A 27145-nucleotide genomic window follows, 5' to 3' on the forward strand; every position below is an offset into this window, starting at 1 on the left:
AGAGATTCGATCCTTGGGCGTGAGCCTAAGGCCAAGTCCTGCAGCCCAGTTCTGGATGAGTTGCAGAAGACGGAGTGTAGAGGCAGGCAGATTTAAAAAGAGGCTGTTATAGTAGTCAAGCCTAGAGAGAACCAGAGCTGTAGAAACAGTGAGCTTCTGGGGGAAGGAGAGGAGAGGGAGAATACCTCCGAGGAGGTGCAGTTGGTATTTTGACTTCTTGGAGACGTCAGAGATGTGAGGAGAGAAGGCGAGTGTGGAGTCGAAGATAACCCTGAGGTTCTTAGCCTCGCAGGTAGGAGCAGGAGGAGGGCGGCCAGAGAGTGAGGGGGAAAAAGGGGTGCAGGTGTGTCAATGAGAAGGATCTCTGTCTTGCTGGCATTCAGGCAGAGATCATTGGCGGCATACAACTCTTCGATTGCAGAGAGACAATCCGAGATGAGAAAAGAAAAGGCGGCAGTGGGGAGCCTGAAAGCGCGCTGGGTGTCATCCTCATAGCATTGGAAGTTGGCACAGAATGCAGCAATGCGGTAGGCGAGGTGACAGGTATTGGTTAAACAACCATGGAGAAAGTTTGACCCCTGGGGAGCAACCCAGGTGGACAGAGAGCTAGAGGAGAGGAAGGACCCAAGTTAGACATAGGAGGGTCGGTCAGAGAGGAAAGAAGTTTCTCCAGCATGGGGTCTGGCATGGATTCACATGCTCATGAATATTCCCCGTCGTTAAGCTGGGAATCCTCGATAAAGAAAAAATCAGTATCAGTTTCGTTTCTGATCTGTCTTTCGTAGTAGTAACCAATCACTGGTCTCTGGGTCATACTGCCCCTAGCCAATGACTGCCCTCTCCCTAAGTGTTGGGAGTCCTCGTGCTTTAGCTCTCGAGATTTTACTGCATTTTGCGATTTTTCAAAGAGTTAAATCTCATTTTTTCGGTCAATCGAGCCTCAAGCTCCACCGTTTCTACTTCTGATCAACGGGGACCCGTTTCGGAGTTTTCTACGCCTCTCAAGGGTGAAGTATTGTTGAGCTACGCTCCTTGGAGGTTTCCAGAAGATCTGAGGCCTACCTCGTGGACATGGCCCAGGACAAGGGCAGCTTGACACCGGATCCAAGCTGTTAAGGAACTGCCCTGGATGCGGATTACAGAATGTTTTCAAGGAGGACGAGCATTCGAGATGTCTCTACTACCTTCATGAAGACAAAACGCATGTGGAGAAGGACTGTGCGTTTTGCAGGAACATGTCAGAACGGACCATGAAGGATCGGTGTATCCGCCTCGCCAACTGGCTGGAAGGAAAGAGCCCAGCAGGTGAGAAGAAGAGGAGGTCCGAGCGGTCTTCTAAGTCCTTTGAGGGCGCTCCGGCGACGGGGGCCCAACAGAAGGCAAAGCACCGCGAGTCCGCGGGCACCAGGAGCGCCGAAGGGTCAGGCTCCTTGACTGCCAGGCAGGGCGCGCTTTCACCGACACCATCAACCACGAGCCAACGCTATGGCTCGGGGAAGAGAAAATCTGAGAACCCGGGTGAGCTTCTGGAAAAGCCCCGGTCGATCTTGAAGACAGCCGAGGGGGAGCGAGGCGGTGACCCTCCCCACAAGATGAAGGCCTCAAGCGCACCCAAGGTGGTGAAGGCCTTGATTCACCCGGCAAAGGCCTCAATCGAGGGAGTCGTGGAGGCTACGCCAGTGGAGGCAGCCTCGGGCCCAGAGTTTCCCTGCCACCATGGAGGGAATCCTCTTTTCAGCCCATCAATAAGACCCCGTGAAGACCCCGGAGGAAAAAGAGGGCGGGGGCAGTGGCCATTACGGACACGGACACAGCCTCTGAGGAGGAGCTGGTTGAAGTCGTGAAAGGCCTCAACAAGAGGTTTGAGGAGGTCCGATCCCACGGGAGGAACACCGAGGAGGCGGACGAAGAGAGCAAGGGTGGCGCCGACGAGTCTCCCCCAGGCTAACCATCGCGCCCGTCGCAACCAGTGCCCGAGCCTCATGACAACTCGGTGGCCATTTTGATGGCAATCCAAACCTTATGGACATAGATAAGGACAAGATTGCCCCTCACCCCAACAGATGACCCAGCAGAACCAGGCCTGTCGTTAAGCCCTCCAAACAAGCAGAGGAGAGTTCATACCTCCCCCTCACCCCCACCTTTCAAGCCCTCGCGGCCCGCTCAACCGTCATCTCCTTCCCCTGATCCTAAGGACGACACGGTAACGGATACGGCCACGATGGGGACGGATGACGACGGTGGTGACGACAGGATGGGCCTTCCATCACCACCCCCTCGGCCCTCCCTGCCCGACGAAATTGGCTCCTTCCACGCCATGATTGCCAGGGCATCAGAGCTTTTTCAGCTCTGCCCTGAGGAACAGAAGAAGGAAGGTTTCCTCTATCAGCGGCGCAAGGCCAAGAGGAAGACGGTCCTCACGGTACCATTGATTGATGATATCTGGGAGGAGGGACTTGCTCTCCTGGAGGACCCGACCACGACGCCTGCCAAGAGGGATCGGTACGAGTAGTAGTACCGGGTCCCCGATTCCGCCCCTTTGTGCCTTAGGGCACAGCCGACCCCGGATTCGGTCGTCTCAGCGGCGGCCAAGAAGAAGGCGGCGGGGGCATCATCCTCAACTTCGACCTCCCCACCTGACGGGAGGGAAAGGAGCTGGATGCCATGGGACGACGAGTCATCTCGTCTGCGGCGATGACAATTAAGGCGGCCAACGCCCTAGCGATTGTGGCCCGCTATGACAGGGAGCTGTGGTACAAGATCGCTCCCCTGCTGGACTTCCTAAAGGACGACAAGAAGTCGGAGACCCTGGAGATCCTAGAGGAAGGTGAGGTGGCGTTGGACCATGCCATAACGGTGGCCACGGATATCGCTGACACCGGATTCCGCCAGTGGGGCAACAGTGTTTACCTTCTACGGCGGGGATGGCTCAAGACAACTGATTTCCGCCAGGATGTGTAAACCAGAGTTTTGGACATGCCCTTCGACGGGAACAACCTGTTTGGAAACACAGTGGATGAGTCACTTCAGGCCATGGAGACCGACACGGAGACGGCTCGGGCCTTGGGAGTGTTGCAGCAACAACAGCCGCCCTTTCAGAACGCCAGATGCAGACAGGGTGCCTCCAAGGGATCCGGTGGCGGCTCCTCGGCGTACCGCTAGGCGGCCCACTCCTCGTCGCAGGAGGCTTACAGAGGACGCGGCAAGTCAGGAGGACCTCGTCGACAAGGAGGCCAAGGCAGCAAGGCCGCCTCCAAGCAGGACTGAACCGGCCGTAGCGTCGGGCCCCCACCGGAGTACCCCGGTGGGAGGCCGGCTGGCGAAGTTAGTCGGCGTGTGGGAGTCCATCTCCACCGACCGTTGGGTGCTGGATGCCCTGGTCCACGGGTACACTCTGAATTTCAAAGAAATTGCTCCCACATTCCTCCTGTGGTTAGGAAGGAAAATCACATCCCTCAACTGCTGTTAGATGTAAGGGCGATGCTCAAGAAGGGTGCCATCGAGCTTGTCCCGAAGAGGTCCCGGGGCTCCGGAGTATACTCAAGGTACTTCCTCGTCAGAAAGAAGACAGGCGGTTGGCACCCCATACTGGACCTGCGGCGGCTAAACAAGTACATCAAGGCACAAAAGTTCAGGATGATCACCCTCCAGCACGTGCTGCGACAGCTGGAGGAGGGCGACTTCCTATCGGCGCTGGACTTGGAGGATGCTTATTTCCACATCCCCATTCTAAAAGGACACCGAAGGTTTCTCAGGTTCGTAGTCCAAGGGCGGCACTACCAATTCAAGGCCCTGCCATTCGGGCTGAAGTTGGCACCCAGGGTGTTTACCAAGTGCCTCGCACAAGTGGCGGCGCGGCTGCGTGGATCCACGTCTACCCCAACCTGGACGATTGGCTCATCCATGCAAGGACAAGAGAACTCGCCATAGGACACACAGCGGAGACCGTCCAACTTCTCACGGATTTGGGCTTCTCCATCAACTACTCGAAATCCCACCTGGTCCCATCACAGGTCGCACTGTTTCTGGGAGCCAAGCTTGATACAGTGGCGCGATTGCCCTCGCCTTCGGAGGAGAGGACGAAGGCCATCTTGGGCAAGGTGCAGCGCCTGTTGGCCACGGGCGTGGCCAGGGTGAGATCCATCAAGTCCCTGCTCGGAATGATCTCCTCATGCATCTACCTGGTGTGCCTGTGCAGGCTACGGATGAGTCCTCTACAAGAGTTCCTCGATCCCCGTTGGATACAAGCGACGGGCAGCTTCGAAGACAGGATCCCACTCAACGAGGTTTTCCGCCAAGCGATTCGATGGTGCATCTCGCGGCGGGCAAGGACTTTCAAACCCCGGTACATCAGGAGACGGTGACGATGGACGCCTCCCTGGAGGGATGGGGAGCGTACATCGGAGGTCTGCACGCGAGAGGCCTTTGGCTCCCGGAGGAGAGGTCACTCCACATCAACATCCTGGAGCTCCGAGCAGTGTTCTGGGCTCTCTGGTCGTTTCTCCTGTCCCTCAATGGCAAGGTGGTAAGGATCTTGACCGACAACACCACCACGATGATCTACATCCGGAAGCAGGGAGGCACCAGATCCCCAACCCTATCCAAGGAGGCCCAGGATCTGTGGCACTGGGCCGTCGCCCAGGGGATGTTTCTGGTACCCTTCCATCTGGCAGAAATAAAGAACGTCATCGCCGACTCACTCAGCAGGGAGCTGCGCTTGTGCATGAGTGGGAGTTGCATCTGGATCAAGTGGATCAACTCTTCCAACGATGGGGAAACCCCAGATCGACCTGTTTGCCACGGCGACGAACTCCAAGTGTCAGAGGTTCTCCAGCAGGTTTCCCCAGCCAAGGAGCATGGGCGATGCTTTCTTGTTCCCATGGGACGGCCTGTTCCTGTATGCGTTACCTCCGTTGCCGTTGCTGCTCCGACTCGTCAACCAACTCAAGAGGTCCCGTGCAGGATGATCCTCATCCCGCTTTTGACTGTGTAATTTTTAATAAAATGGTTTTGTAGCTTGGTCTCATCACCTGGTGAAGTAATTTATGAAGGGACTGTTTCGATCGTTCCTGCCGGTGAAGGCTCTGGCGTGGGAGCTCAACATGGTGCTGACCAGGCTTATTGGGCCGCCAGTCGAGCCTCTATATTCGGCACTGTTGCAATTTCTGTCGTGGAAAACAGCGTTCCTTGTGGCCATCACCTCCGCACCACAAGTGGGAGAGATCCAGGCCCTACCCTGCAAGCCTCCATTCTTGACTTTCCACGAGACGAGGGTGGTGCCCAAGGTGCCATTAGACTTGCACCTCAATGAGGCCTTGGTGTTGCCAATTTTCTTCCGATCGCCTTTGTCGCCGGCTGAGAGGACTTTGCACTTGCTGGATATGGCTAGAGCGTTGAAGTTCTACGTGGACCGCACGAAGAGTTTTCGGAAGACATCACAGCTTTTTGTGAACTTTGGACCTGTGAATCAAGGGAAGGCCCTCTCGAAGGCTTCCATTTCCAGATGGCTCTCCGGCTGCATCTGCACTGTCATCGGTTGGCGAACCGACCGTTGCCTGGCGGTCCGAGAGCCCATTCGACCAGAGCGATCGATGCTACTACGGCGTTCTTGTCTGGTGTGCCCCTGCTGGACATCTGCAGGGCTGCTACGTGGAGGTCGACGCACACCTTCACAAAGTTCTACTGCATCGACCGGGATTCCAGGGAGGAGTCCAGAGTCGGCCAAGCAGTGCTGCGCAACCCGTTTGCCTAAAGGTGGGCCTGGTGAGGAGGTAAGAGTTGCTTAATGTTGAGTTTATGTAATGCTTAATGTTGAGCCTTGCCACCTCCCGTGGTTGTGCATGTGTATACTGCTATGTATTATATTCAGGAGCATGTGAATCCATGCCAGACCCCATGCTGGAGAAGGAACATGTTACTTACCTGTAACTGTTGTTCTCCAGCATGGGTCTGGCATGGATTCACATGCGAACCCTCTCTCCTACCCCTCTGCGGCTCTTCACTTGGTCATTCTGCCACTTTACATGTTACCACATCTGAGGATGGCTGCCCGGGGCTGGGCTTAGGGAGAGGGCAGTCATTGGCTGGGGGCAGTATGACCCAGAGACCAGTGATTGGTTACTACTAAGAAAGACAGATCAGAAATGAAACTGATACTGATTTTTTTCTTTACCGAGGATTCTCAGCCTGACAGGGAATATTCATGAGCATGTGAATCCATGCCAGACCCATGCTGGAGAACAACTGTTACATGTTAGTAACTTGTTCCTAACCAGGCCAGAGCCTGATCGTGATAATCTGGGTATCACAGGAGCCGGTTGAGCAGGATGGCATGGTTAACCGTGTCAAAGGCAGAGTAGGGATCAAGTAGGACAAGGACAGAGGGGAGATTAGAATCCAGGTTAGAGAGCAAGTCTTCATGGATGTTCATGAGAGCAGTTTCCTTGCTTCTGGCTGCTCTGAAACCAGACTGATGGTCATGGAGACAGCCAACCGATTCAGTGTGAAGATTAAGCTTTGAAATGGCCAGCCTTTCCAGGAGTTAGCCCAGGAAAGGAGTGATAGAGATCTGGCTATAATTAGCCAGAAGGGAGTGGTCGGCTGAGGGCTTTTTCAGAAGAGGGTGCACAAGAGTGCTTCAGGGGTAGGGGAAGGTACCGGAGGCGAATGTGTGGTTGCAGAAGTCAGCCAAGGCTGGGACGAGGGTGTCCATTTGGTCCTTGACGTTTTTGGAAGAACAGGGAAGAACCTGTTTAGATGAGGTTTTCATATATCGGACTTGTCTAGAAACCTCATTGGGGGAGAAGAGAGGAAAGGCAGAGAAGGGAGGGGGGCTAGGGCCCGCTGGGCCACGTGGCCAAGATGGCGGGCATCCACCCAAACCGCCTCCTGAGAGACGGATGCTAATGCTGAGCCGAGGATAGCAGCCCTTGGCGGCAATAACGGCGGGAGGCAACAGAGAAGCCTCTGCGGTTGAGCTGAGCTGATGATGGGTTGAGGACTGTGACCCTGACAGCGGTGAGGCAGCAGAGAAGCTGCTTCCTCTGCGGGTGAGCTGAGCGAAAGAAGGATGGTGTACCCAGCAAAAGACCCAATACCACTTCAGATAGTGAAAAACCTAAGCGGCAGCAGGGAGTCAGCAAAGGTGACCAAGCTAGATAACCATAGCTAGGCAGACACTGCTGCTTACCCTGGGGTCGCTACGCACACCAAGCACAACAAACGCACTGGCAGAGCAGGCGAGCTGGATGACCAGATGCCAGAGTGCTGCTAGCCATGGATCACTATCACCATCAGCGAGGGAGCTGTGAGGACAAACATTTTCTGAGCACAGCCTCCAATGCCCCACACAGCTGATGTGGCCCCTGGCACCATCGGCTGCGGCTTTGCTGGCTTGCGCGGTTTGGCCATGTTCACTGAACACACTGTATATGTCAAATCCTGGACTAGTGAAATAATGTCCCTATGGGGCCTAGTGTGTTACTGTTCCCCACATATTCTTGGCTGTGACCCTGCATGCCCATTGTGCTTTCATATGGACCCAGTAAGTGGGGCATGTCTTGAAAGATTTAAGTTTAAAGTATTGTACTTCACGGTAACCTTTATGTAACTGTAACTAGTGCCTAGATGGCTCTGAGTTAAATGCGCTGCTATAAATGCGAAAATAAATAAAATATATGCTAATTAAAGTGCAGTTAGTTGACCAGATTTAATGCAACAAAATCCTTTAAATTCAGCGGATGTGGGCAGCTTAACTCGGCACGCTCGCATTGATGTCCCCATAATGCTATGTCCTCATAATGCCATTTTGTATGTCATTATGAATCCTTTCTTTTACAATATGTATGCGCTCACTGGCTTTGCAAAGGGAACACACCGAGTTAAACTGGTCATGACTTCCCACATCCGCTGAATTTCAAGGGTTTGGGTGCATTAAATCTGGTCAACTTAACTGCACTTTAACTAAACTTTTTTTCAGTGACTTTCAAGGGTTTTGTTATACCATAGTCGGTGCTCCAGATTTTGAAGTGGGAGTATTTTGCTCCCTATTTTTTTAAAGTTGGGAGTAAAATTATTTTTTAGGGAGTAAAAAAAGTAAGACCCGTTCCCAGTGGCAGTATTTAATAAGCGAGTAAAATTTTACTAGAGACCCACCCCTCACTGATGAGGCACAACGAGGCTGAAACATGCTTGGGGATGCTTATGGTCCGGTGCAGAAGGGATGTGACTAAGCAGTTTGGGCTGGCCTGCCCATTTTGGGGGGGGGGGGGCAAACCTGATTTGCATATGGTCTTTCCCTTTTTGTAATGGCTTGGCAGGCGAAGAACGGTGCTTTGGATGGCTGCCCATAGCAATTCCAAAGGTTAAGAGTAATTGTCAACCTTCCAGCCATCGCCTCTTTTGTTTTGCTGTAGTCACCCAGAGTGAGACGGGTATGCCCAGACGTGGGTCCCGTGCCTGCTGGGCCTAGAGACACAAGCTACTCCTCACTGATGAGGCCCAATGAGGCTGAAACATGTTGGGGGATGGTTGTGGTCCATGCAGAAGGGATGTGGCCAAGCAGTTTGGGCTGCCCCTTTTGGGGTGGGACCAAGCTCGATTTGCATATGGTCTTTCCCCTTTTGTAATGGCTTGGCAAATGAAGAACGATGGTCTAGAGGGTTGCCCAGACCAATGGCAAATGTTAAGAGTAATTCTAAACTTTCCAGCCATCACCTCTTTTATCTTACAGATAAAACAGAAATGTTTTGTAAGAATCTTTTTTTGCATCAAGTTATTCATGAACATGAAATGTTCATTTTTACCTAAAAACCATATCCATGGGGCTGTGTGGATGAACGCAGTGGGCATGCTCCGTTTCCCTTTTGTTGGGAGCATTTTTACTCCCTAATTTTATTTCTTTAGAAGTATTTGTCTGTTTTTAGGGCGTAAAAGTGGCCGATACACCCCTTATCTGTAGTGCTGACCATAGTTTTTTTTACGGGGCACTTGCAAAGGACTTCGACCGTGTCCATTGTATATGTTCCCCAATATATATATTTTACACCCAATAGGTGGCCATGGCTGAAGTCTTTAGACCTGGCCAGTGAGCACAGCCTTCACCCGCACCCAGTGTATATTTGAAATCACTACCAGGCCACTAGCCATGGCCTTCGACCAATAGGTTTCTTTTGGACCCACACTATTCATGCTGTGGCACTATACACCATTCAAACCATTCTTAATAACTTTTTCATTTTATGACAAATAGTTCCCAACAGTTCCTGTCCGGCGGAGGGGGGGGAGAGGGGGCCCTTGAGAATCTGTGGTTCAGAAAATGTCATCAAGAGCCATCCTGCAAGTCAAAAGCTATTAAACCTTCTCAGCTTCTCTGCTGAAACGCACCAATACCGATATAAAGGTTTAAAGGCGCAGAGGGCACCCCGTTCAAGGAAATTAAGTGAACGCTTTCTGCCCAGATTGTTTATTTGGTCCAAATCTGCCAAGTGGTTTTCTCGCTACGGCTGTTCAATAACTGCACTTTCTCTAATGAAAAATGAATGCGATTTGGCTGAAAAAAGCATTTTTTTATGTTTTTTTTTAACTTTTTCAGTTTGTAACAAGTCGTTCATAGTTCAGTTGGGCTCATGAAAAACTATTTTGGGGAAAATGTCATCCAAATCGATCCAACGAGTCAAAAGTTATTAGCAATAGAATTTTGGGAAAACATGACTGCTTCTTAATTTCTGAAAATTCTGTCAGCGTCTGTGCTGCAATGCACCAGGGAAGATAAAGCTATCATTTTGGGAGAAGGGGGCAGACGCTTTTTCAAATATTTAAGAAACTACTAGATGCAATAACCCTAGACCCCTCCCGGAAATAGTCGACGCTTTGTGCCCAAGTCATTTTGTACCTGGTCCAGTTCCGTCCAGCGGTTTCGGCGTGTACTTGAGCAAAAATGTGACTTTTTATCTTGGGAAAATGTATAGGGACTAGGCAGAAACAGCTTTTTATTGTTTACTTCCTAATAACTCTTTAATTTTTTAACAGATCGTTGTCAACATTTCCAATCTGGTGGGGGGGGCCATGAGTACAATATTATTTGCAACATTTCAGCCAAATCAGTCATACGAATAAAACATTAGCAATACATTTTATGGGTTTCCTATGGAACTCAATACTCCACTTAACATAGTACTGGAGTCCTATGATTGATATATATTTCTGATGTTTGTTAAACTGCTCAGAATCACATGCTGTGCATAGTCCGACATCCAGTGGTCACTGTGGAGTATTGCATTTTGTTTTTCGTAGTCGAAAAGGGGACGTCGACAAGGCGTGTCTGTAACACTATCCCTATAGTGACGTGCAGTGTACCCACAACCCCTCACGGGTCGAGGTCCCTCAGATTGTTTTTTTCCGCCCAGATATTGGTCGCCTTTATGCAGAGCTCCTCGAGAGACATTGCAAAATCATTTCCTCGACCCTTGGTCGTTTATTATTAACTATTACATAGATCCCTCCCTCGACGTAGCTGCCAAGCTGTTCTCAGCCGAGCAAGATCTTCGACGGAGGGACGAGCGGAGGAGATCCTTCGGCGCTGCCGAACACGTGGCCTGGCCTCGCCAGCCTAACGCAGTAGGGAGAGTGGGGTTGTGTGGTCATTACTTTGTTTGAGAATACATTCTGAGAATGCCTTTTTCTTTCCCCTCCCTCTCTTTCGAGGTCGTAATCACATTTCATGCCCTCAGCTATGGAGAGGACGCCCTTTAGGTTTTGCCCGCATTGCAAGGGCAAGTTTACCTGTAAAGACCAGCATAAACGGTGTAACCGTTGCTTGCCCCTCGATCACAAAGAGGACGGCTGTGCGGCCTGTAAATTACTTAAACCCAAAACTTTAAAGACTCGGCACTGTCTAGCGCGACGGCGAGCGATCCCTCGACAGAGAAGCTGATCGCCGAAAGCCTCGCGCGTATAGCTTCTAAAGATGGCCAGAGACGGACGGCGGGTGACACGTCGAAAACCGCTCACAAGGCCAAAGAAATGCCGAGGACGCCGGAGGGTAGGCTGGGACAGTTCCCACCGTCGACAGAAGACCCTAGCCAGCGAGGAGGTTTCTCAGAAGGCAAAGCGACCCTATCTTTGACGCTATGGGGCAGAACTAAGCAACTACAGGGAGCTGAAACTCCCTTTTCACTCCCAGACCGCTCTGGCGTACCTTACTGGACTGTAGAGAGGTTCCAGTCATGTATGGACAAGCTAGATAGGTTCATGGCCATCCCAGAAAATAGGACACCCAAGAGGCCAATGGAGTTACTCCAGGAGGGGCCAAAGGCCAAATACCCGAAGCTCTTTAACCCCCTACAGGAAGAAATGAACTCTTACGACCACACTGAAGAGGACGCTCACTTCCAAAGAGAAGATGAGTTTGTGAATAATGAAGACCAACAAGAGGAAGAAGGTTTTCATGATGACACTAACATAGGTGAGGAGGGCTACGAAGACCACCCAGGTGAAGGTGGCTCACAGCCCTGGCAGTCGCCATCAGGGTCTACAGACCCCAACATTATAGATATTTCTTCTCAGACCACACCGGTCAGGAACCCATCTCCAGTAGACGATCAGCCCACCTTCAATGCGCTACTAAGGAAGGCAGCAGCACATTTTGAAGTTGAAACTGGGTGCGGTCACCCCCAGATACTGATTTTGTTGAAAGGATTATTAAAGAAAAACCTCCCACTAGTCAAACTATTCCTATCCTCGCCTCGGTTAAGAGACAACTCCCCCCATCGCTGTCCACCCCCGCGCTGGTAAGAGGGGTCAATCCAAGAATCAAGCAATTGTTCTCACCCTCTCAGTCAGACCCATTATATATCAGGGGTCACTCAGTCCCGGACTCCTTAGTGGTGACTAACACAAGGAAGAGGGCTGGGGTTCCACTGTCAACCAGCGAGGCACCCCCAGATAAAGAAGGGAAAAAGCTTTATGCCTTGGGCAAAAGAATTACCGCCTCGGCAGCGTTTTCAATTAGGATTGCCAATAATAATACATTGCTGGAAAGCTATGCTGATGCTCAATGGGGAAAGCTTAAGCAGGACATCGAAGAAGCCCCTGAACCTCTAAGAACTCGCTTATCGGCTACAGTTACAGAAGGAGCTCTGGTCAACCCAGAGCATCATTAAGAAAACTCTTGATGCGGCAGAAACTGCTGGCCGTTCTTTGGTGCAGGGAATTCTGCTGAAGCGTCACGTCTGGCTTCGCAATTCTGGTTTCAAGGCAGAAATTCAGGCGTCACTCATTAATAAGCCAATAGAAGAGTCCAATCTCTTTGGAAGGGCAGTGGACGATGCACTGGAAAATGCGAAGAAAGCATTCAACACCATAAAGACCTTAGACCAAATCTCAAAGCTTCCAAACAGGCTGGGATTTGGCAACAAGCGCTTTTTTGGTGGCCAACGCCAGCAGCAGCAGCAACAGCATTACACTGCAGGCAACTGGCCCTCTAATCAGGGTACCGGTAACCAGTATAACCAAAGAGGACAACACCGTGGCAAGGGCAGAGGCCGGGGCTCCAGCCCCAGAGACACCCCGGCAAATAACACCAAATGACCCGAAGGTTTGTGTCCCCTCCTATGCGTCTCCGGTTGGGGGCCGGATAACATCGTACCTATCAGCATGGGAGGGAATAACAGCATAACCCATGGGTACTGTATAGAGTTCAATCGGTCCCCCACATACAGACCTCCAAGGGGACGACGCCTGTCACCAGAACACCTTGTCATCCTCCTGCAAGAAGTAGAACAGCTGCTACAGAAAGGAGCAATAGAGGTCGTGCCCCTATCTCAGGTAACGGAAGGTATTTATTCAGTGTACTTCTTTGTACCCAAAAAGGACCTAACCATGCGCCCTGTACTAGATCTGCGCCCAGCGAACAAATTTGTAAAACCACAAAAATTTCGTATCATAATATTACAGGAGGTAATTCCCCTGCTATCTCAGGGGGACTACATGAAAGCACTGGACATGAAAGATGCATACTTTCATATTTTGATGTTGCCAGCGCACAGAAAATACCTCAGGTTCATGATAGAGGGCAAACACTACCAGTTCAAAGTGCTACCCTTCGGCATAGCGTCTGCACCGAGGGTATTCACAAAGGTAGTGGCAGCGGCCCACCTGCGCAGGTTGTCCATACCGGTATACCCTTACCTCAACGATTGGCTCATAACAGGGGAGTCTTAAGAGACATGCTTCTCAAACACTCAGAAGACAGTAGACCTTTTGTTCCAACTGGGCTTCTCCATCAACGAGAAGAAGTCCAGCTTTGACCTCAGCCAAATCAAACAATTCCTAGGGGCTCTAATTCGAACAAAGGACGGCCTCGTCTTCCCCTCCAACGAGAGGGTCCAAAATATGCTGTTTCAGATCCCTCAATATGTGGCCGGTCGAGAGGTGACGGTACGCAAAGCAATGTGCTTGCTAGGAATGATGGCGTCATGTATTTATTTGGTACCTCACGCTCGCCTGCGCATGCGCCCAATGCAAGAGTGGCTCAACAGCCAGTGGTGTCAGGCCAGTGGACAATGGGACGATCTAGTGGTGGTCTCGCAGGCCTTGGTTCTCTCGCTACGGTGGTGGTCGAAGGAAAACCTGGTAATAGGGAAACCATTCGCCACTCTAACCACAGACGCATCCCTCACAGGATGGGGGGCTCACCTATCCCATCAAACTGCTCACGGAGTTTGGACTCCGAGCGTAGCTTCCAAGCACATAAACTTACTGGAGCTACTTGCGGTGTTCAAGGCACTAAAAGCCTTCCAGACACACCTGCAAGGGAAAACAGTGATGGTCCTCACGGACAGCACCACAGCCATGTACTACCTCAACAAGCAAGGGGGCACTCACTCTCCAGGACTGTCCAAGCTGTCCCAGAACATCTGGAAGTGGGCTCTCAGACACATGTTCCTATTGTCACAACATGTACCAGGGGAACTCGATCTGCTAGCAGATGAACTCAGCAGAGACTTCCCTCTGCCCTCAGAGTACGAATGGCGGTTACACGAAGACATCGTCTTCGACGTCTTCACACAATGGGGCTTCCCAGAAATAGACCTGTTTGCAACTCTGGAGAACTCACAATGCCTAGATTACGCCTCCAGATACCCACAGAACCGCTCCAAGGGGAACGGTCTCTGGATACCATGGTCAGGGAAATTTGTTTACGCTTTTCCCCCCCGACTCCTCTGCTGAACAAGATAGTGCACAAGATGCACCAGGAACCAGTCACCATGATACTGATAGCCCCGTTGTGGGCCCGCCAACCATGGTTTGTGCACCTGATGGAAATATCCCTGTCCCCACCGGTGAAACTGCCCTGCCCGTACAACGTGCTGTCACAGGACAAGGGCAAGACACTACACCCATGCCCACAGAACATGAATTTAGCAGCCTGGCTCCTGAGGTCATAGCATTTGGCCATTTACAACTCCCACAAAGATGCATGGACATTCTCAGAGAAGCAAGAAAACCCAACACTCGCCACTGCTATTCTAGCAACTGGAAGAGATTTGTCATCTGGTGTAGAGGTAAGAGCATCAACCCAGTCCACTGCTCTCCCACACAAATTGTCCTTTTCCTGACCCACTTACTGGACTCAGGTCTAGTGTTCAATTCTATTAAAGTCCATCTAGCGGCACTTTCTGCATACACCACCTCTCAACTTAAGGTGTCATGGTGGAAAGTCCCAGTTATCAAAGCCTTCATGGAGGGGATAAAGAGAATACACCCTCCGATAGCAAACCCAGCTCCCGGCTGGGACCTTAATGTGGTACTTACCAGGCTCATGGGCTCACCCTTTGAACCCATGCACAAGGCAACTCTTAAGGACCTCACTCTTAAGACTGCTTTCCTAATAGCTATCACCTCCATTAGGAGAGTAAGTGAACTACAGTCTCTTTCTATTCTAGACCCCTTTGTAACAGTTCACAAAGATAAGGTGGTTCTACGCACACACCCAAGGTTTGCACCGAAATTCATAGCGAAATTCCATGTCAACCAGTCAGTAGAACTACCAACGTTCTTTCAAAACCCTTCCAATTTGGGAGAAAATAGCCTGCATACACTTGATGTGCGCAGAGCTGTCAGGTTTTATATGGAAAAAACTAGGCCACTGAGAAAGACAATCAGTTCTTTGTCTCGGTGGCAGCAGGAAGAGAAGGAGATGCAGTCTCAAAGTCCACTATATCTAGATGGATTGTTCAATGCATCACTCTCTGTTACACTCTTGCTAAGAGAGAACTACCCTTCAAGCCAAGAGCACACTCTACTCGAGGCACTGGGGCATCCATAGCATTCATTGCAAACATTCCCCTTTAGTCCATTTGCAAAGCGGCAACCTGGAGTTCTGTACACACCTTTACAAAACACTACTGTCTAGATGCTCACTCTAGATCTGATTCCCAGGTGGGACAAGCAGTATTAAGACATCTTTTCTCTACTGTTCATTCTCACAACTCACCTCCAACTCCGGGTACTGCTCGCTAGTCTATGCACAGTATGTGATTCTAAGCAGATTAACAAACATCAGAAGCCAATGCATTACTTACCGTAAAAGCATTTCTGATGGTTGTATCTGCTTTGATTCACATGCTCCCACCCTTCCTCCCCGCTCGGATGGAAGGAACATAGACATCTTTCTACATCTCTTTCTCTCTTTTCTGTACTCACTCACGTATAGAAGGCTCCCTCAGGGCAGAAAAAATACAAACAGAGGGACCTCGACGCGTGAGGGGTTGTGGGTACACTGCACATCACTATAGGGATAGTGTTACAGACACGCTTTGTCGACGTCCCCTTTTCGACTACGAAAAACAAAATGCAATACTCCCCAGTGACCACTGGATGTCGGACTATGCACACCATGTGAATATAAGCAGATACAACCATCAGAAATGCTTTTACGGTAAGTAATGCATTGTCGTGTGTGTAATATATATATATATATATATATATATATATATATCTATCATTAAGCAGTAAAATACAAAAGTGCACAAGACTAAAAAAGAAAAGGCTGTGTAAGTATTCTCTGCCACTAGCCCATCCTGGGCGCATCATGACCACATATCACAATTTAGGAGAGAGATACACTGGTTACCCATACAAGCAAGACTAAAGCACAAAACTCAACACCACACACCAATTCATTACCCAAAACGTCCCCATCTACCTGAATAAATATCTCACTCAGAAAACTTCAACCAGACTCCTTAGATCCAACATTAGCACTCATTGTTATTCCAAACATTTCAGAACAGGAGAGTCCAGCTTCCCTGTAGCAGCCCCCAGAATATGGAATTCACTACCTGAAAACCTAAGCAATGAGCCATCCCACACCCACTTTAAGAAACTTCTAAAAACCTGGCTATTTAATAAATTGTAACCCAACCGCATCCCAAGTCTCGCCCACAACTATATGGTTGATGTAATTGATTTACTGTAACTGTTCATGTATAATTCTGTCAACCTTTCGCTCTGTAACCACAATGCCATTGTTTCTGTTTTATTACCTGACTTTTTCCCCGTAACCAGAAAGCTTTCTACTACAAAACTGTAATTTATGCCGTGATACCTCTGGGTTTGGGCGTATAATTAAATGCAATAAATAAATTAAATGCAAGTAAGACAAAGTAGCTAAAAACAAAGTTGCCGGGACACAGTGTCCCTACCACACTTCACTGAAGGTGATCTGTGCAGGAAAAATAAATCAAGAACTTTACAATGGAGAACACAGTTGTCCTCAACTGATAGCCTTGTGGACTGATCAGTGCCCCCAAAACAGATGAGTTTAGCAAGGTTAGTGGAGCAAGAGGGCTTCACTTACATTCAAAAGTCATCAAAGGTTCTAAACAATAACAACTCTTTTTTTGTTGTCGATGACTTAGGTAGGGAAAGCAGTAAGAAGTCAACATCATTCCTAACATCTGTTATGATACTACTTCTTTCTTTGATGTGCCTTTCTGCATCCTTCATTGGATTCTGTGCCTGGTTACTTCCACACACTTAAAAACGCACATTTCCACACACTCCACAAACCTATGCATTGTCTGCAATGGATGTGTAACTGTGGTTAGTGTTTCCCAAGTTTTGTTGTTGTTTCTTAAACATTTTCTTCTTTATAGCCATCGGAAATTCTCTGCCCTCTCCGGACATTGCCCAGTTTAAGGAAGGAGTGAAGTCAGTAGCTGGCAAAATGGCTGTCCTTGCAAATGGCGTCATGAGCTCCCTCCAGGTGAGTTGCGATCTATATTAGCAGGGGAGTATGTCACAGAATATTTAATGGATGTGAATAACCGTCACTACTCCTTTAGTGAATATGGCAAATAATGGTTTGCTTAGTGGTCTTCGATAGTAACCGCCGAACTTAGTCAGAGCCCTTCTAGATTTCACACACTAGGCCTGCAGATTGTGCCTAATATAGCCTCGCTGTCCCTATGTTTTCTGGTTGGCCTTGCTGGAGCCCAATTGCTATGGATAGTATACCAGTAGACCTAGTGAAAAGGCTTAATTGTGGTAGACACACGTTTTTACACTAGGCCTATAAATAAAGGTGTGTGTGTCGATGTGTCTATAACTTTTCAAAGCCCAAACATGTGACTTTGCCATCTCAAAATGTTCTGTGATGACACCATGATTACTTTAATAGGCCCTACATATACAGTAAATACATTTAAAAGCCCAAACCTCTGTACAAGTTAGTGTTTATAGACTCACAGTATTACTACTAGACAAAGTGAAAGGCCCACCTTCTAAGGCCCCTGTTTGTTTCCCTGTTCGTTACCCGGACCGTGAGGTGAGCCCCACCTGGTCACCTGTGATGTGTGTGCCCCCCCACACCACCTGGTAGCCTGTAATATTGTGTGTGCCCCCCACCTGGCCGCCTGTGATTTTGTGTGTGCCCCCCCCCCCCACCTGGTTGCCTGTGATGCTGTGTGCACCCCACCACTCCTCCCGATCCTACCCTCAAAACTGGATTATACCCCTCAATTAATTTCTGCATATACATGCTGCCGCCCTGCAACATGGGGTAGGCACCATGTATTTGCCCATCAATTTGACCTCACATCTGTGTGCTGTTGCCACCCTGCAACATGGGGCAAACACCATGTGTTTGCTCATTGATTTGACTTTGCATATGTGTGCTGCTGTCGCCCTGCAACCTGGGGTAGGCACCATGTATTTGCCCATCAATTTGACCTCACATCTGTGTGCTGTTGCCACCCTGCAACATGGGGTAGACACCATGTATTTGCCCATTGATTTGACCTCGCATCTGTGTGCTGTTGCCGCCCTGCAACATGGGTTAGGCTCCATGTATTTACCTGTTGATTTGACTTTGCAACTGTGTGTGCTGCCGCCCTGTAACATGGGGTAGGCACCATGCAGTTGCCCACTGATTTTGACTCTGCATCATAGGTGTGCTGCCGCCGCCTTGCAACATGGGGTAGGCACCATATAGCCTATTTATCTGACTATGCATCTGTGGGTTGCCGCAGCCCTGCAACATGGGGTAGGCACCATGTACTTGCCCACTGATTTTGACTTTGTATCTGTGTGCTGTTGCCACCCCGCAACATGGGGTCAGGCTCAATGGATATGAGCACCATGTACTTATCTTCTGCACTTCAATTCTTAAGTTAAAAGCGCCTAGATACCTCTGGGTTTTGTGCGCTATATAAGTATCAAATAAATAAAATAAACCTTTATCCTTTATTTAATGAGAAGTCGCAGTGCATACAGGTAAGTAAACCACAAAATCAATGTAGTCATGCCGAACAGATCCCGGGCTCCCCTAGACTTAAAAAGAAAGCCACGGGGGTAGGGGGTGGTGGCTACGTAGTTGGAGAGCTCCGGAGCTGGGGAGATATAATTCTCTTGAACGCACTATGGAACAACTGCATTTTGCAATATTTATTAATATATGATCTTCATTCGTATTTACGTGGGAGTTTATTTTCGGAATTGATAACAACTACCACGGACCGTTTCGGTCTGTCTCAACCCTCGCAGCCACATAGAATAAATATGCCTCATGGATACGTTGTTGGTATTTAAGAATATTAAATACCTTTCAAGCCATCCAGCGTAGCACATCCGAGCAGATGTATTCTTCGACTTCATGGCTCAGCTCACTGTCAGCTCTGTGTATATAAGAAAGTGCTCAGATACGGAAGGAACGCTGATAAGGCCAACTGCCGTTGCGTTGCGTACAGTGTAATCCGATGCGTCCAGTCAGCTGGTCGGGTTAACGCATTGCTGATATTCCGCTTGAAGTGGGATACACGTCTTTGCTACCACAAGGTCACACAATGTTACGGTAACTAAACGGATGTACTTTGCTATCTACTGTCACTAATGCATCTACAAAATGTAAGTAAATCTAATTAAAGGTTGAAGAAAGCAATTTGAAAATTCTTCAAGTGAACATTCATATTTTAGTATGTTTTACTGGTATTTCTCCAGCATGGGGTCTGGCATGGATTCACATGCTCATGAATATTCCCCGTCGTCAGGCTGGGAATCCTCGGTAAAGAAAAAACCAGTATCAGTTTCGTTTCTGATCTGTCTTTCGTAGTAATAACCAATCACTGGTCTCTGCGTCATACTGACCACAGCCAATGACTGCCCTCTACCTAAGCACCGCCTCTGGCAGCCATCTTCAGATTTTTACCGCACGTTCATGTGTTGGGATCCTCATGCTATTGCTCTCGAGCGTTAGTGCTTTTTTCGCGCTTTTTCACAAAAAAACTTCGATTCTTTCGGTCAAAAGAGCCTCAAGCTCCACCGATCCTACATCCGATCAACGGGGACCCGTGTCGGATTCATCTGTGCCCCTCAAGGGTGAAGATTTCGTCGAGCTACGCTTCGGAGGACTCCAGAAGCTTCTCAGGCCCGGTCTCGGAGATGGCCCAGGAGAAGGGAAGCTCGACGCCCGGAAAGCTGTTCAGGGTCTGCCCTGGATGCCAGCTGCAGAACGTCTTCAAGGAGGACGAACACTCTTTCTGCCTTTACTGCCTTCATGAGGACAAGACGCACGTGGAGAAGGACTGTGCGTTTTGCGGCAACATGTCGGAACGGACCATGAAGGACCGCCATCAACGTCTCGCCAACTGGCTGGAAGGGAAGAGCCCGTCTGGCGAGAAGAAGAAGAAATCCGAGCGGTCTTCTAAGACCTTTGAGGGCGCCCCGGCGACGGGGGCCCAACATAAGGCCAAGCACCGCGAGTCCGCTGGCACCGGGAGCGCCGAACGGTCGGGCTCTACGGGCGCCAGGCAGGGCGCACCCTCCCCGGCACCATCAACCACGAGCCAACGCTCTGGGTCGGGTAAGAGGAAGGCCGAGCACCCGGCGAAGCTCCTGGAGAGGCCCCGGTCGAGCTCTAAGGCAGAGGAGGAGCGTGGCAGTGCCCCCTCCCTCAAGGATAAGGCGGTGAGCGCACCTAAGGTGGTGAAGGCCTTGATCCATCCGACCAAGCCCTCTATCGAAACGGTCGCGGCGGCCCTGGCTCAGCCTGTGGTGGCTACACCAGTGGTGGCGACCTCAGGGCCCAGAATCTCCCTGCCTCCGCGGAGGGAGTCTTCCTTTGTGCCCATCGATAGGACCCCCGTGAAACCCTCCGTGGGGAAGAAGAAGGGGGGGCAGGGCGTCGTCGTAGATTCGGCCTCAACCTCAGAAGAGGAGCTGATTGAGGTCTTAAGCCACGGCCTAGGCGTGGAAGAAGGCCAGCCCGTCGGAATGGACCCCGACGCAGGCCCCTGCTCGCCCGTCGGATTCCCCTCTGCCAGCGCCGCAAGACAACTCGGCGGCCATTTTGTTGGCCATACAGTCCTTATGCTCCGAGATAAGGACGAGGCTACCGTTACCGACGGAGGAACCTCTCCCGTCGGGGGATCCAGAACCGGGACCTTCTGGTGTTCCCCCTACCAAGAAAAGAAGGATCCATCCACCACCTCCTTTTCAACCGTCGCGCCCCGTCCAGCCCTCCTCCCCGTCCACCCGAGGGGATGATACGGGGACTGACACGGCAGCGACGGGTACGGACGACGAGGCATACGACGAGGATTTTCCGTCGTCGCCTCCCACCAGGGCTTCTCCGCCCGACGAGATCGGATCTTTCCACTCCATGATCTCCAGGGCTTCCGAGCTTTTCCAACTCTGCCCTGAGGAGAAGAAAAAGGAAGGCTTCCTTTATCAGCGGCGCGAGGCCAAGAGGAAGACGGTCCTCACAGTGCCTCTGTTGGACGACATTTGGGATGAGGGCCTTTCCCTCCTCAAGAACCCTTCCACGACGCCAGCTAGAAGAGACCGGTACGAGAAAAAGTACCGGGTCCCGGACACGGCCCCCCTATGCCTCCGGGCGCAGCCTACCCCGGACTCCGTCGTCTCCGCGGCAGCCAGGAAGAAAGCGGGGGGGGGTGCGGCCTCCACATCAACTTCCCCGCCGGACGGCGAGGGAAAGAAATTGGATGCTATGGGACGTAGAGTCATCTCGTCGGCAGCGACGACGATTAAAGCGGCCAACGCCTTGGCTATCGTGGCCCGCTACGACAGGGAGCTCTGGTACAAGATAGCTCCCCTGCTGGATTTTCTGCCGGACGACAAGAGGGCGGAGGCCCTTGAGATCCTGCAGGAAGGTGAGGTGGCGTCGGACCACGCCATCACCGTGGCGACGGACATCGCCGACACTGGGTTCCGCCAGCTGGGCAACGGCGTTTGCCTTCGACGTCGTGGATGGCTCAAAGCTACAGACTTTCGGCAGGACGTCCAGACCAGAGTCCTGGACATGCCCTTCGACGGGAACAACCTGTTTGGGAAGACAGTGGACGATTCCCTTCAGGCCATCAAGGCGGATACTGAGACGGCCAGGGCCCTTGGAGTCCTGCAGCAACGACGAACGCCCTTTCGGAGCGGCGGAGGCAAGGGCGCCTCCAAAGGTTCCGGCGGCGGTTTCGCTTCCTACCGTCAAGCGGCCCGCTCGTCGTCGCAAGAGGCCTACAGAGGACGAGGCAAGTCTAGCGGACCCCGCCGTCGTCGCCAAGGAGGTCAAGGCGGCAAGGCCGCGTCCAAGCAGGATTGAACCGGCCGTGGGGTCGGGCCCCCACCGAAGCACCCCGGTGGGAGGCCGGCTGGCGGGCTTCATCAGCGTGTGGGAGTCCATCTCCACCGACCGTTGGGTGCTGGACGCCCTGGCCCGGGGCCACGCGCTCGAGTTTCAAAGAAGGTGCCGGCGCGTCCCCCCCGTGGCCAGGAAAGAACTTCACGTCCCTCAACTTCTCCTGGAGGTAAAGGCGATGCTCAGAAAGGGCGCCATCGAACTCGTCCCAAAGAGGCTTCGGGGCTTCGGAGTCTACTCGCGATACTTCCTCGTGAAGAAGAAGACGGGAGGATGGCGCCCCATCCTAGACCTGCGACGTCTGAACAAGTTCATCAAGGCGCAGAAGTTCCGGATGGTCACCCTCCAGCACGTCCTGGGTCAGCTGGAGGAAGGAGACTTCCTATCGTCGTTGGATTTGGAGGATGCCTACTTCCACATTCCCATCCTAAAGGGGCACCGAAAATTCCTCAGATTCGTGGTCCAAGGGCGTCATTACCAGTTCAAAGCCCTTCCCTTCGGACTACGGTCGGCACCCAGGGTATTCACCAAGTGCCTCGCACCGGTGGCGGCGCAGCTGCGCCACGAGGGGATTCACGTCTACCCCTACCTGGACGACTGGCTCATCCGCGCCAAGACGAGGGAGCTCGCCGTGGTCCACACGGCAAGGACCGTCCAACTCCTCACGGACCTGGGATTCTCCGTGAACTACGCCAAATCCCACCTGGTGCCCGCGCAAGTCGCACTGTTTCTGGGAGCGAGGCTCGACACAGTGTCCCTTCTGGCCTCCCCGTCGGAGGAGAGGACCAGGACCATCTTGGGCAAGGTGCAACGGATGTTGGTGGCCGACGCGGCCAAGGTGAGGTCCATCAAGTCCCTCCTCGGGATGATGTCTTCCTGCATCTACCTCATTCCCATGTGCAGGCTCCGGATGCGCCCGTTGCAAGAATTCCTGGATGCGCGCTGGATCCAGACGACGGGCAGCTTCGAGGAAAGGATCAAGCTCGACGAGAGTTTCCGACGAGCGATACGGTGGTGGGGCACCCACGCGCATCTGACGGCGGGCATGGACTTCCAGACCCCAGCCCACCAGGAGACTGTGACCACGGATGCCTCCCTGGAAGGGTGGGGAGCGCACACCGAAAATCTGCACGCAAGGGGACTCTGGCTCCCGACGGAGAAGTCCCTGCATATCAACGTCCTGGAGCTCCGTGCAGTGTTTTGGGCCCTCAGGTCCTTCCTTCCGTCCCTCAAGGGCAAGGTGGTGAGGATCTTCACCGACAACACCACCACCATGTTTTACATCAGGAAACAGGGCGGAACCAGGTCCCCAGCGCTGTCCAAGGAGGCGCAGGACCTGTGGCATTGGGCCGTCGCCCAAGGGATTTTTCTGGTGCCGTTTCATCTGGCAGGGATAAAAAACACCATCGCCGACTCACTCAGCAGGGAGCTGCGCTCGTGCCACGAGTGGGAACTACGGCAGGATCTGGTGGATCGCCTCTTCTGACGGTGGGGCACACCCCAGATCAACCTGTTTGCGACGGCGACGAACACCAAGTGCCGGAGGTTCGCCAGCAGGTTTCCCCAGACGAGGAGCATGGGTGATGCTTTCTCGTTCCCCTGGGAGGGCCTGTTCCTCTACGCGTTCCCTCCCTTGCCTCTGCTAATCCGGCTCGTCAACCAGCTCGAGGTCACGGTGCAGGATGATCCTCGTCGCACCTGCGTGGCCGAGGCAGATATGGTTCCCGGACCTTCTGGAATTGTCAGCGTCCCCGCCGATCAAGCTGCCGGCGGACGCGGATCTACTCTCCAGGGAAGGAGGCGCCATCCTCCACCACGACCCGAAGTCGCTGAACTTGCAGGCCTGGCTCCTGCAGCGCTAGAGTTTGGAGGATACGACATACCGGCCGATTGCAGAGAGGTTCTTGCAAAGGCCAGGGCGTCCTCGACTCTTAAATGCTACGGACACAAATGGAAGAGGTTCTCTGTCTGGTGCCACGCACAGAAGATTAACCCTCTACGGATTACGGCTCCCCAAGTACTGCCGTACCTGCTGACGCTGGCCAAAGCTGGTCTGGCACACGCGTCCATCAAGATTCATCTTGCTGCGATCTCCCGATACACCAGAACCACGGGGCGGACGTCCTTGTGGTCTCATCGTCTGGTGAAAGAGTTCATGAAGGGACTGTTCAGATCGTTCCCGCCGGTGAAGGCTCCGGCCCCGGCCCCGGCGTGGGAGCTCAACGTGGTGCTGACCAAGCTCATGGGACCTCCGTTCGAGCCTCTGCACTCGGCCCCGTTGAAGTTTCTATCGTGGAAAACAGCTTTTCTTGTGGCCATCGCCTCCGCACGACGAGTGGGAGAGATCCAGGCCCTTTCCTGCAAGGCCCCGTACTTGACTTTCCACGACATGAGGGTAGTGCTCAGGACGCACCCCTCCTTCATGCCCAAGGTGCCGTCGGACTTCCATCTCAACGAACCCTTGGTGTTGCCTGTGTTCTTCCCGTCGCCTTCGTCGCCGGCTGAGAGGACTTTGCACTCGCTGGATGTGGCTAGAGCGCTGAAGTTCTACGTAGACCGCACGAAGTGTTTTCGGAAGACGTCACAACTCTTTGTGAACTTTGGACCTGTCAATCAGGGGAAGGCTCTCTCGAAGGCTTCCATTTCCAGATGGCTCTCCGGCTGTATCATGTACTGTCATCGGTTGGCAAACCGACCGCTGCCTGGCCGTCCGAGAGCCCATTCCACCAGAGCGATCGCAGCTACCACGGCGTTCCTATCTGGTGTGCCCCTGCTGGACATATGCAGGGCTGCTACGTGGAGGTCGACGCACACCTTCACGAAATTCTACTGCGTCGACCGGGATTCCAGGGAGGAGTCCAGGGTCGGCCAAGCAGTGCTGCGCAACCTGTTCGCCTGAGGTGAGCCTGGTGAGGAGGTAAGATGCTTAATGTTGAGTTTATGTGATGCTTAATGTTGAGCCTTTGCCACCTCCCGTGGTTGTGCATGTGTGTACTGCTATGTATTCTTTATTCATGAGCATGTGAATCCATGCCAGACCCCATGCTGGAGAAGGAACAAGTTACTTACCTGTAACTGTTGTTCTCCAGCATGGGTCTGGCATGGATTCACATGCGAACCCTCCCGCCTACCCCTCTGCGGCTCTTCACTTGGTCATACTGCCACTTCACGTGCTTCCAAATCTGAAGATGGCTGCCAGAGGCGGTGCTTAGGTAGAGGGCAGTCATTGGCTGTGGTCAGTATGACGCAGAGACCAGTGATTGGTTATTACTACGAAAGACAGATCAGAAACGAAACTGATACTGGTTTTTTCTTTACCGAGGATTCCCAGCCTGACGACGGGGAATATTCATGAGCATGTGAATCCATGCCAGACCCATGCTGGAGAACAACAGTTTACAGGTAAGTAACTTGTTCCTTCTACTGCTTCTGGAACGGTTTATTTTTTACAAGAATTATAATTTATAAAATGTGTTAAGCGCTTTATGATCTTTCGGCTTACTCTTAATTGATTACTTTTATCCAGATTCCACAATTCCTCCCTGGACTGTAAGGAACACTTGCCATATCTGGGCTTTTTACAGCTTGGCTCATGTCATGTAATTTTCACTGGAGAACTCTTAAAGATTGCCGCCTTTATTACATATTTTGAAACAATTCACGTACGTTTTATGGATCTGAGGCACTATATCATCACCAGAGAAGGCTTTACTCGTCAATTGTGATCGATTGCGCTGTTAAATACGCAGGCCTCTCTTTCTTGTCATAAATCTATTTCAGAGGTGGTACTTTATTTTTCTCATTTGCCAGTGACCTACCTTTAAATATTCCACGGCACTTCCTTACATTACTGGAGTCTCATACAATTGGATCACTTTTCACACGCACATTTTTTATTCAGCTTGCTAATTGCGCAATCCACAAACTAATACATATCCTGTGAGAGTTCACCTGGCACCAACCCAATTTATTTCTACTTTCTTCAAGCTGCATAGACCTTTTAGAATGATGTCTTCTACAGAGAATACGCCCTTCAATGTTTGTATGGAAAAGATCTTGGAAGAATTGGGTAACATTCGTTTCTCTATCTCCACTCTTGATTCTTGTTCATCTTCCATTCGGACTGAACTCAAAGGCTTCAAGAATGATATTAAACTCTTTTCTGGCAGGATAGACGAAGCAGAAGAAAAGAATAAGTACTGTGGAAGATAGAGCAGAAGGTCTGGAAAGCATGCAAAACAAAATTCTACAATTAGAAAGTGAAGTCAGAGAGTTGGAAGACAGAAACCGCAGAGACAATCTCAGTTTTTATGGGATTCCTGAAAAACTTGAAGGTGATGATCCCATACAATTCCTAACAGACTGGATCACTTCCACTTTTGGTATCACTTTATCTCCACCATTAGAGCTACAACGGGCTCATAGAATCAGACTTCGCTTTACCAGAACCGACTCCTTGCCAAGGCCCTTCATAGCATGCTTTCTTCGACATCACAGGCACGGCAGATTCTTCAAGCAACCAGGAAATATTCTCCTATTGTTTTTCAAAATAAAATAATTTTTGTTTCTCCTGACTTCTCTAGTGCCACGCAAGATACAAGAAAGAGATTCCTTGACCTGAGAGCCACTCTTATCAGATATGGTCTGTTAGACCCAGCAAGAATGATTATCACCATTCCTGACGGTCCTACTAAAGAATTCTCAGATCCAGATAATCTTTATAACTTACTCCAAGCTCTACAATCTACTCCGATGGATACACCCTCTCCAGAAAACATGGCTAAACCTTTTTTATTGGATTCACAAATTCTGTTGTCAACCTTGAGAACTCCTAAAAACCAACATGAATTCTCCCAAACTTAGTGGATTAACTTTGTCGATCCCATTGGAGATTCCCAACACCTGAAGTCATATGAGAGACCAATCTAGAACCCCAGTAAAATCATTGGATCCTGCATTCACTTCCTTACAAACCTGATTGCTTTACTCTTTCAC

The 27145-nt window shown here is 51.1% G+C and overlaps 1 protein-coding gene across 4 annotated transcripts in view; it reads left to right on the forward strand.

Moving 5' to 3' along the window:
- The window catches only part of ARFGAP2 (ARF GTPase activating protein 2), an 885096-nt gene that overhangs the window by 721233 nt on the left and 136718 nt on the right, over window positions 1-27145 (forward strand). For all 4 annotated transcript variants that reach the window (XM_069623180.1, XM_069623182.1, XM_069623181.1 and 1 more), the window contains one exon: window positions 17160-17269. In XM_069623180.1, coding sequence (XP_069479281.1) covers window positions 17160-17269 — 110 coding nt within the window. The remainder of the gene's footprint in view (window positions 1-17159; window positions 17270-27145) is intronic.

This window comes from Ambystoma mexicanum, chromosome 11, assembly GCF_040938575.1.
Source record: "Ambystoma mexicanum isolate Mex_15411 chromosome 11, UKY_AmexF1_1, whole genome shotgun sequence".
NCBI classification, from domain to species: domain Eukaryota; kingdom Metazoa; phylum Chordata; class Amphibia; order Caudata; family Ambystomatidae; genus Ambystoma; species Ambystoma mexicanum.